This window comes from Lasioglossum baleicum, chromosome 15 (genome assembly GCF_051020765.1).
Source record: "Lasioglossum baleicum chromosome 15, iyLasBale1, whole genome shotgun sequence".
Lineage (NCBI taxonomy): Eukaryota > Metazoa > Arthropoda > Insecta > Hymenoptera > Halictidae > Lasioglossum > Lasioglossum baleicum.
Genome location: NC_134943.1, coordinates 11,833,283 through 11,844,798, shown reverse-complemented (window position 1 = coordinate 11,844,798; position 11,516 = coordinate 11,833,283). Strand labels below are relative to the sequence as shown.

General features: G+C 35.7%; 2 protein-coding genes across 6 annotated transcripts; one reads left to right on the top strand and one right to left on the bottom strand.

Annotated features, from left to right (window-relative positions):
- The first annotated feature begins 887 nt into the window (after window positions 1-887).
- LOC143216552 (hippocampus abundant transcript 1 protein) lies at window positions 888-9,357 on the top strand. 3 transcript variants are annotated; one of them, XM_076439712.1, is made up of 8 exons: window positions 888-1,190; window positions 4,249-4,475; window positions 4,691-5,092; window positions 5,243-5,464; window positions 5,675-5,958; window positions 6,040-6,340; window positions 6,449-6,584; window positions 6,984-9,357. In XM_076439712.1, exons 2-8 carry the CDS (start codon window positions 4,341-4,343, stop codon window positions 7,088-7,090), a joined length of 1,587 nt encoding a protein of 528 aa, XP_076295827.1. In that variant the 5' UTR covers window positions 888-1,190; window positions 4,249-4,340; the 3' UTR covers window positions 7,091-9,357. The 3 variants fall into 3 exon arrangements, with proteins under 3 accessions (XP_076295827.1, XP_076295825.1, XP_076295826.1); XM_076439710.1 differs by having other exon boundaries at window positions 889-1,190; window positions 6,449-6,605; XM_076439711.1 differs by lacking the exon at window positions 4,249-4,475 and having other exon boundaries at window positions 889-1,190; window positions 6,449-6,605.
- On the bottom strand, window positions 9,111-11,500 carry Tbc1d7 (TBC1 domain family member 7). 3 transcript variants are annotated; one of them, XM_076439720.1, is made up of 6 exons: window positions 11,361-11,500; window positions 11,026-11,294; window positions 10,589-10,938; window positions 10,225-10,524; window positions 9,624-9,753; window positions 9,111-9,536 (listed from the first exon to the last, which is right to left on the bottom strand). In XM_076439720.1, exons 2-6 carry the CDS (start codon window positions 11,065-11,067, stop codon window positions 9,441-9,443), a joined length of 918 nt encoding a protein of 305 aa, XP_076295835.1. In that variant the 5' UTR covers window positions 11,068-11,294; window positions 11,361-11,500; the 3' UTR covers window positions 9,111-9,440. The 3 variants fall into 3 exon arrangements, with proteins under 3 accessions (XP_076295835.1, XP_076295836.1, XP_076295837.1); XM_076439721.1 differs by lacking the exon at window positions 11,361-11,500 and having other exon boundaries at window positions 10,225-10,518; window positions 11,026-11,205; XM_076439722.1 differs by lacking the exon at window positions 11,361-11,500 and having other exon boundaries at window positions 10,225-10,509; window positions 11,026-11,205.
- Between the last annotated feature and the right edge of the window lie 16 nt (window positions 11,501-11,516).

The following is an 11,516-nucleotide window of genomic DNA, read 5'->3' as shown; positions in this document are numbered from 1 at the left end:
GTACTGGGTATGTCATGTATATGGCGCACCCGCTGATCCCCCTCACCCCCCATATAAGCCAAGCGTAGGCACTGTCGATGAGCATAGCTTATACATCTTTCGAGAACGTGACGTCACACCGTCTTTATCTTTTCCGAGGGCCAAATTATCTGCGCCGGGTCTATAGGTATATATGGTCTAAGGTTTTTTGAGCCAGCGTCGCCCAGGTCTGGTGTATTCAGGTGTATTCTATGGTCAGCTATGGCCAAGAAATCATGGATATACAGGGTGTCCCAAAATTCCTGCACATCCCGGAAATGGGAGGTTCCTGGGACCATTTGAAGCGACATTTTCTTTTGCAAAAATGGCCGCCGCGGCTTTGTTTATATGCAGGGTGTCCCAAAATTCCTGCACATCCCGGAAATGGGAGGTTCCTGGGGCCATTTGAAGCGACATTTTCCTTTGCAAAAATGTTATCCGCGTCTTTGTTTAGGAGTTATTAACGAAAAACATGGACCAATCAGAGCGCGATCTAGATGCGAGTTGGCCCGGAGCGCCAACTGTCTATTGGCCGACTCTGCCAACTCGCGTCTAGGTCGCGCTCTGATTGGTCCGTGTTTTTCGTTAATAACTCCTAAACAAAGCCGCGCATATCAGTTTTGCAAAGGAAAATGTTGCTTCAAATGATCTCAGAAACCTCCCATTTTCGGCTGTTGAAGGAATTTTGGGCACCCCGTATAGCTTTCTACGATTCATATACAGGGTGTCCCAAAATTCCTGCACATCCCGGAAATGGGAGTTGAGACAACAAAGGATTTGGAAGGTTCCGTGAAACGAACGCGCAGCGGCACTTGCGTCGCACGTGGATATTTCATTACAGTTTCCGCTCTATATTCCGAGTAAAATATATTACACTCACTTACCCGATAGCCTGTAGTAGTCTGCGGACATGGTTAACTGTGGATTGTTGCATTATGTAGATACAAACTGAAGAATAATTTGAAGCTGGAATTGCTTTTTAGTGTTCGCGTGAGGGGTATCACATAAAAATGACTCGCACCGTGTCATCGAATTTTTAGGAATTAATGAAACTGAAAAAGCGAAAGAGTCTGTGCGCGCAGTGCGTGAATATGCCCGCCAAGGTCTCAAAGAAGGTCGTGGGCATGATCGTACGAAGCCGAAAATTCATTATTAAGGATGGGGTCATTACGGTATTGAACAATTCAGTTTAATATCTTTTAGATTTTTAAGTTATACTTTCATTCTTTTTCCATATATATACATACATATATATATATATATATATATATATATATATATATATATATATATATATACATATATATATATATATATATATATGCGTATATATTTTCTCCGAGTTTCGCGTCGAAAGTAAGTACGAATTTTTTCGTTCGGAGCATGACATTTGTGGTGATATAATATTCTGTGTTTATCTTCTGTCCAAGTAGTGCATAATATAGAAAATAACTTACAATAGTTCGCGTTAGACGCTATTTTGATTGTTTTAACGTGCAGGACTAGCGAGTGACTCTGTGTGAGTTTTAGCGTGATTACATTGATAATTACATAGCATTGATACATGGCTGGAATCTTTGTTCATTTTCATGTATGTCTGTTAACGACGTTCATTTTCATCTAGTGGATCTTTATAAAATGTAATTCGCACATTTCCATAGAGAGTACTCGAGATTCTGTAAAGGCCTGATTAAATATGTCTCTGTTTTAAGTCTACGGTTTCTGTGAATCTTGAGAAGTCACTACAGAGAACACCGATTGTAACATATGGTGATGAAATAATAATTCTGTTAATGTTTAAATATAATGCGCCTCAGACATTTTCGACTTCTATACATTCCTCGTATTTTACAATCATTCAAGTACAACGAGCAACCAGCTTCTTTCTTTCAGTTTTATCTGTAACACGATATAAGATAGTTTCGAACAAATAGCTGGTAGTTTATGGAATACCTTATGTCATTCTTAAGATAATGGTCAACGAACTTATCTTAAGAGCCAAGACATACGATACGATGTTTCCATAGACTACATTATCTTATCTTTTCCATTTCTTTTAGTTTTGCGATTAGTTACCACATTTTAATCATTGGCTGTCATCTACGTCGCTGCTTTTTGTAACATAAAAATGAACACTCTCCTCTAGAGTCCCATTATAAAAGAAATATATTTAGCTCCTTATCTTCATGAATTCTTTAAACTTGAAACGTACAAAGTAGATTCGTAAACGTTACATTTGAATTGTACTTAACAATAATATTTAAAGAGTACACACCCTGGGAGAGCAATATGGTAAGCTTTAAAGTTTGCGGTAATTATACCGAACGTAAAGATACTTTAAAAAAGTTAAATACATTTCTACAAATACATGATCTACAAAATATATTTTCACAATTATAAATTATCGAATCTTTGGAAAAGATTGATTTGTGGAGAACCTAAAATTGACTATTATTATCATGATTACGGTTTATCTTGCGAAATCATAGATTCCATGCTTATGAAAATAAACTTGTTCTTTATTTCGTTTCTTCGAAATATTTAACTTTTTTTTATTAGGACGGTATTAAATTACTTTTTTCTTTTCTTAGCATTATAAATGTACAGGTTCTCTAAATGATATCGCTCTTGCGCATATTGATCAACTTCCAACAATGTGCAGTTGACAAGTAGTAATATTTTTATACAATATAGCGAACAATGAAAGATGTATTAATTTAAAATATTTCGTAGGGGGAGAATTTTTCGTGCGATCGTACTTTCCGAAATATACGATGGATAGTTATATATATTGAATTTTTCTGATAGATTTATAGGTTAGATTCAATGTATTTAGTGTTACGTACGACGAAAAGACTATATGTACATATAGCGTATGTCGCGAAAAGTAGGGGGGTATCGCTAGTAGGATTGCAATGCAGTGGTTCGGGATTTCCTCGAAAATTTCGAATAGTTACATCGAAAAAGATTCGCGTGACGATTACGTGAACGGAAACGGCGTTAGTGATATACAGATTTTTCGAAATCATAAGGAAGAAGTGTTGACAATAAGTTATGACATCGAAAAACATTGAAATTGGGAAGGTGTACTCCGCTCGATGTATCAGTTTATATCCGTCACCGATCATACCATTCTTTTGACACGCGCTCAATGCAACACTTTGTCAAACGAATTATCCTGAGAATTTGAATGTCAGACTATTTTCCACTGGTTTAGTCGATGTTTCTACAAAATCGCGCGACGCTCGACTAAATGATATATTTTCTCAAGATACGTTAAACAAATTTTTTATTAGTCGATTTATATTGATAACCATTATCGATAAACAATGGTTGAAACAGAAATGCTGAAATGGCACTACGTAAAGAAAAAGAATTCTTAGAATTGTTCAAAGCTGTGAACACGATGTAGTACTTTCGCAGAAACTACAGAATGTGATAAGATCTTTGAAGCGTTGCACAAATTTGTATATATGACAAGAAAAGTATATATATATATATATATATATATTTAAATATATATTTAAATATATATATATATATATATTTATGATGGTCCAATCTGGATACTTTATTCGCTAGAAATGAGATTCATTGATTTTATATTTTTAAAAGAAGTGTCCGAGAAATGTTTCTTTGGATGGATCAAGAATTTAAAATATACTTAAAGTAATTACGAAAAAGGAAGTTATAGAATTAATCGAAAGAATAAAAGCGAACAATGTGGTCAGACCTTGTTTCATTCACCGAAGTAATTGCTTTTACGATATCTTAATGCACAATATTTTTGCCATATATTCTTAAGCTGGTTGTTTTTAACTTTTGTTAAGAACACGACTAACGATAACGAGAATCTAGTCTTACGAAGATACAAAAGAAGCTTGTTGCAATTACTGATTCAATTATTTTATACGTATGTACAATTAAGAGAGAGTAATATAGTCTATATAAGATATAAAAGAACAGAGTATAATATAACTTGTTAGACGAAACGATGTATGAAATACGATTAGACGTGTATAGAAGTGAACACAGAAGCCAAATACTCAACTAAAAGATTGACTAAAACGAAAAGAAAGAATGCAGAGATATTGGAATAGAGCTTTGAATTGGAATTAATACTTAAATCTATAATTTAAAGAAGCACAGTAATAATAATGTTTAATTAATGGAAATTAGATGAACCGACTAAAAACTGATATGGTGCTAAGCGAAGGTTATTCGTTACAGTATTATATGGATCTGAACAACTGATAAAAGAAAAATATTGATAGAATGATAAGTATGGAAAGATATATATATAGTAGCAATTCTTAGGGGTCATGCCCCCTGGGGCAAAAGGCGGAGCAGAGGGCCTGGGCCCCTCTTGTTCTGAAATTCGCAACAGCCAAGAACATGCTATTGCTAAACTCACACCTCCTCTTACATTTGCTCAGCAATGCTACAGGCATCTTAAGGTCAGCTGTCACAATTTGCCAAGCGCTTGTAGATTCGACCAAATCTAAGAAAAGTTATATCGTTCCATTTATTCGTACGATATATTATGTTTTTCCGTTCCACACTTGCCGAATACGACACGTAGATATATCATGGCCGCTTACAAATTGTGTATTCAAATCCTATCGTCAAAGGAAGCCAGCGCACAATGTGACTTATTGTTTTTCTTTTTCAGAGTTCTGGTATCGGAGAGGCAAGCGTGTACCATGCGTTGGTTGTCATATTTTTGGAATTTTTTGCATGGGGTTTATTAACCATGCCTGTTATCTCTGTATTGAATATCACATTTCCAAATCATACATTCCTGATGAATGGCTTGATAATGGGCATTAAAGGGATCCTGTCGTTTCTTTCTGCTCCATTGATCGGTGCTCTGTCCGATGTATGGGGACGAAAGTTCTTTCTACTTATCACGGTAGCCTTTACGTGCGCGCCGATTCCTCTAATGAGCATTAACACATGGTGGTTCTTTGCTATGATCTCCATCAGCGGTGTCTTTGCTTGCACATTCTCGGTGGTGTTTGCATACGTTGCCGATGTAACAGAGGAACATCAGAGATCTGCTGCTTATGGTATGGTAGGTATCGCTGTATTAGAGATACGATAAAACTGGAGGTGTGCGAGAAGACAGGGTTCCCAATCCTAACAATATTTTCGGGTTCTCGCACAGCTCTAAATAAAACAGTTCTTAGTATAGACATTTCGTTTAATAAGTACATTTTGCTAGGTATCCGCAACTTTCGCTGCAAGTATGGTAATAAGTCCAGCATTGGGGGATCATATCATGAAAGAGTACGGAGAAAATCTTGTGGTCGCATTGGCAACCGCTATCGCAGTGTTGGATGTCTTTTTTATATTAGTGGCTGTACCTGAAAGTTTGCCTGAAAAAGCTCGTCCACCAGCACCTATATCTTGGGAGCAGGCAGATCCTTTTGCCTACCTTGGAAAGGCAAGCGATTCGTTATAATATATAGGAAGGAAATGTACTTGAAATCAATCCAAATTAGCGAAATCGCGTGTAAAAATAGATACTACACCTTGACAATTAGGAATTCGTGTAATTCTATTTCGAAGAAATTTTGCGAATTCGGAACGGGAAATATTTATCTTGGGACAAATTCAGAATATGTGAAAACATATGTTGATTATGGTGTTTCAGGTTGGCAAAGATCACACTATCTTAATGTTGTGTATTACTGTGTTCCTGAGCTATCTTCCTGAAGCAGGACAATATAGTTGTATATTTGTCTATTTGACTAAAGTTATGGGGTTCACTGCTTTGATGGTAGCATTTTTTATTGCTGTAGTAGGAATTTTAAGCGTCGGAGCTCAAAGTCTCTTAGGTGTTTTGATAAAGACACTTGGCAGTAAACATACAATAATGTTAGGCCTCTTATTTGAAATGTTACAACTCACGTGGTTCGGCTTCGGTTCGCAAACATGGTAGTATTCTCTTGATTATTTTACGTATAGAGAGAAAAAAAATATTTCACACATCTGTTTAACATTCGTTTGAATTTCTAGGATGATGTGGGCTGCCGGAGTACTTGCTTCCGTGTCAAGTATTACGTATCCTGCAATCTCTGCGTTCATATCCATGCATTCGGATGCCGATAAGCAGGGTTTGGTACAAGGCATGGTAACCGGAATGCGTGGATTATGTAATGGTCTTGGTCCCGCAATGTTCGGAGTAATCTTCTATCTGTTTCGCGTTGATCTCAACGATAATTCTCCCCTTCCTCCTAAATCATCTCCTTTAGATGAAAATAATAAAACAGGAACTGCCACACAACATCCTGATATTATACCACAGCTAGTAACACAAGTACGTTTCTCTATAAATTGAATACTTTTCTGTATTCAATCTTTCTCATAGAAATAGTTTGGCGATGATGATATATACTGTTACAACTAAAAGATCAATTGCTTTCAGCTTGTACCAGGGCCACCATTTCTGTTTGGTGCATTACTTGTGATATGTGCATTACTGGTAGCTGCATTTATACCCGAATCGAATACAATGCCAACAGGACCGTTACATCATCCATCCACCTCCCGGAGGCCCTCCGGTAAATACGCATATCAGAAATGTACGTTAAAGGTTGTTAGTTATGTTAAAAGACAGATGTATATTTTTTGTAGCTCGTTTCTTACAAATTAGCTCGTCAGAATAACATCGTTGCTAAATACAAATTATTGTAATTGAAATTCTACAAGGTGCCTGCTAATTCTGTTACAAGGCGATATCTCTGCTATTTTGTATGTTACACGAAATCTCGAAAATACAAATTATTTGGTTCGAGGGAATACATATTACGGTGGTAATAATTTTTTCCTCAAAGTTTAACAGAGTTAGCGGGACACTCGGTGTAACATACATACACGTACTTCAAATTTCTATGTACCACACTGAACGCAATGTGAATATGTACACTAAATTATTCTCTTTTCTACATTTGTGATTTAAGGTTTGTCCTTGGATGTACACTACGAGGCAGACAAATTAGGAAGCGGCAAAGGGAAAATAGGACCGCTGTCACCTCTAGTCGACAATTGCAACTCTGCTGCTCTATAGCTATTGTCAAAATTGAAACAAGACATTGCAAGAAAGAGGGATACGCATCCTTGCCCAGTGACGAAACTCTATGTTTAGAGAAACAATTGTTACTACAAAGTGCACCAACTTTTCAAAGAGCTGTCTATATTGTATTATACTACGTCTTTAAGTCAATAACTTAAGTTTGACCTGTAGGACTATCGATCTACTGACATTTTTAGGTTGTGAAAAGGTTTTACGAACAGTGCTTATATTTTCCGAAACCTAGATCTAGTTGAAAAATTGAATTCAATCTATTTAGATATTTCGTCACATCCGGAAACAACGTTTTCTTCTCTTCTGTCGTTTTTTCTTCTTTTTCATGCGAAGATTATAATACAAATTTGTACGAAATCAAGCACTGGATATCTTGATACATTTATCAGTGACTCCTAGTTTCTGTAGCTTGCCGATAGCATATAACGGTGAAACGAATGAAAGTTGTAACCAGTATTTTTACTAGATTTATAACAAATAATTATTCAACTGTTTATGTCGACTCCCCTTATCTTTTATCATTACGTCACTCATTCTTACAACTACTCATTCTAACAACTTTTTTTCTCTTTATTTTTTTTTTTATTTAGAGCAAGAGCACCTGTTACTTTTGTCACACATATCACGAGACGCAATCTTTTCTATAATTTTGTGATTCATATATGTCTGAAAAAAAATAACGAAGTACTATTTATTTGTGAATGTGTATTTTTGTTTCATTTTTCTTTTTTTTCATGCATTCCTTTGCTTTAAGCATACCTTTTTAAAAATTAGGTAGAGAGATGAGTGCAATAGATGAGAAAGAGTGAAACCGGACATTGTAAATGACACTACGTAGCTGAAGAAATAGAAAATAAGTTTTCAGTTGCATATAATACCTAGTAAGGAAGTTAGCCAACGTTTGTAAAATACGTTAACTATTTTTCTTTGCATAAAATATTTATTTTAATAATTAGACATCAGCAGAATGAATGCAATGGCCTTAACCGGAAAGAAAAGAAGACAATTTATATAACGAAGTACGTACTTTGCCGTATTCGATGGCAGTGATAGATTCCGATCGAGAATGTTGCAAACATTATTAATTAAACGCGTACACAGCGTTTCCTTAATGTTAAAAAAAAATGTGCATGTTATAAATTGGAGTCATTGATGTTGAGGAAATACAACAATAGTGTAGTGTATTTGTGCATTTCACTTGTATTTTATGAGAGAATTAGTGTTCGCAGAACTATATGCGTGCATTGCCATAGTATAAAAGTTTCTGAATTTGAAAGAAGATCCGCCAACATTATTTGAAATCGATCGATGGAGACGAAGCTTTGATCTTGCGTTGAAATCTCTGCACACTGCTAAGATTATTTAACAGCCGACTATGAAATTTCTTCGAGACGCTTGGACTCAGCTTCGTTGCTTGTAAGAAGTTTTCAGTTATTGCTGCCATTTGTTGAAAGGTAACGAAGAGGATACTCGGATCCTTATTGAAAACCAAAGAGTGAATAGTTGCAGAAAATCTGTTCGAAAGAAAACGTTGTAACACTAGGAAACAGTAGGGAAACCCATGAAATATCGTGCAATGCGTGAGCAAGAAATAAAATTTTGTATGATCTCACTCTTCTCCAAGAATCTTTCTATTTTCTAAATTAGAAAAAAAATGTACATAAAATTGCGACGCATTATTTCTTTTGTAAACATTCAAAAGAAAGTTCAATCAACCTTTTTCGACAATTTTAAACTATCGGTGCAGGGTTCCATTGCTTGGAATCGTGCTGATATTAACAAAAAGAAAGAAGTGCTATGCATATCGAAATTTAAGATTGTTTGTACGTCGTTGTTAAGGTACACCATGGAATAAAATTCCATTCTAATTGCACAAGTTTGAAACACGCAACAAAATTACTTTAATGTTCATGACGAACAATCTACGTTTATGTGAACGCGGTTACACAAAACACATTTCTTGGAGAATACAGACAAAAACAGATGACTTTATGTGGCTGCCTCGGTTAAAAATGATTTATTAACTTGCTCTTACACACCGGAGTACATTAACACTGTTTGTAATATAACATTACAAAAGAGGAAACAAAAGAATCACAATATTAGGAATATAAAGTCCAATTTAAGACTTAACACCTCAATAAATTAAGTAATTGTATATGTAAAATGTATGACGAATGCATTAATAAAAATGATTATTTTTAAGATACAAAAACACATGTTTCGCAAATATAAATTTTCACATACTACACGAGAATATTTATTTACATATTTACATTTTTATCTTCTCCAACAACAAAAAATATACATATCGCTACTACTTTGATTTCTCTTAAACGGTTTGCGAAATAGTTGTCAACGTGGAGCCACTTTGTTGCCAAGATTCGATTGCCTTGTTCACAATTACCTCCGAACTTTCTTCCGTTATCTGAAAAAGAACATTAGTGTATTTTTACGTGATAACGTTTCGAACTTTCCATTTCGTCCATGCACATGTATATCGTTATTTTCATACGTTGCTAATAGTGTCCAATATACTATCTATGTTTTCGCATCGTAGTAAAAGCCTCCGTAAAGTTGTTAACGTGACTACGGTAACAAAAATTAAAATTCTGTACGCGCCCACAGCTATTTTGTCCCAAATTCTGTAACAAATAAACTAATGAATTTTTAATAATTCTACATTCCGATAATTCTTTGTTCAAATATCTTAAGAGACTAGACTCGTTTTTCCAAGATTGCAAGGGTGCGAGATGCGTGTTCTCGTTTCTCGATAATACAAAAATGGGATTTTTCAGTAGCCAAAAACGTTAGATAAAAGATCGATTTAGGCCGTGATCACCTTCAAAAGTCGTATTGTTTCGTTTACGAGGCGTAATTTGCATTATTCGGAAGCATTTTCATAAAGCTGCGACAGCTACATGCTGCCGAATAATGCAAATTACCCTTATAAACGTAAAAATAGGACTTTTGAGGGCGATCGTGGCCTAGATTGATCTTTTATCTAGCGCTTTCGACCTCTGAAAAATCCTATGTTTGTATTATCGAGAAATGAGAACGTGCATCCCGCACCCTTGCAATTCTGGAAACGAGTCTACCTGCTTAAATAGACATACTTTACTATAGAGCCGTCGGATATTGTTCCAGCAAAACACGAGCAGAACCAAACATCGTACGGAATGTTATGGAGCGCTTCGATCTCGACAAGATGTTTATATAGTTCTGGATCTTCCCTTTCTAACAAAGTGCATGTACACTCCTGTAACCTATTGACTTCCTTGTGTAACTTTTGTACTTGGTCCAAGAGGCCGCACAGTATCCAATACGTGTCTACAAGTTTCTCCTCATCGGAATCAATATCTATAATGTGCCATAATGTTTCAGCCATTCTACTCATAGCTCTGAAATGACTACGTCTATTAATAAACATAATAAAATGATAAATTATACTTCTACGGTAAAGAACTTTGAAATAGAGACCTATGGAGAGGAGTTTCTAATTGAGCGCTCATGTCAAGTTTTGCTCTTCTATTGCGTAACAACCACATCGTAAGAAACATTAAATGTGGTTTCGTGTAATCGTCCAGAATCTTGGTAACTTTCAGCGCTTTCTGTAAATCCTGGAATTCTGCTTTTCTTTGATTCATTATGAACTCATGACTTTCTACGTAAACAGGAATTACATCCAGCAATATTTTCCATAAGAAATTCCTGTATATCGTCGGTACAGTAAATCGTAAGCAAAACTGCTTCAGCTTCGCTTTATCGAAGGGACGTTCTTTCAGTAATATTTCCAAGGATCTTTTTTCTTCAACGCTACGAAATCCTACCTATATTTTACGATACAGAAAATAAAAGATCGTAAGTTGGTTATATTTCGTACAGATTTAAATAACAGGCAATTCCAATATGTTTACCTTTTCATAATACGAAGAGCGAAAATTTCGTTCATCAGCCATTTTCTTGTTAATTCGATTTTAGAAATGTTTACGTTCCTTTACAATGATATTTTTCAAAATTTAGATTGATTTAGATTCAAACTGAGAGAAATACTGGCGTAATTGCAAGATTGCGATGCGCCCTCGTGCATTTCTTTCTCGAACCTTACGATAGCGGATAGCGCTTGTCGATAAAATCAATTACACGGATTTCAATAGAGGACTCTCCAGTCCATTCTCCACTCCACCTACCAATTTTTTAACCCTTGAATAACAATTTCATTGAATATTTAACCATCCACAGTCACAGTCACCTGTCAACAAAGCGTGCAGTGCCGTCAGAATCAACCAAAATTGGTCGATTTTTCCTCTTCTTTTCTCCTTCCAGTCTCGCGCATCGCGACGAAGGTGCGTGCTGCATGAAAAGGAGGTTGGTGGGAAAAGCAGGAATTTGAGTTGAGGGGCTCTAA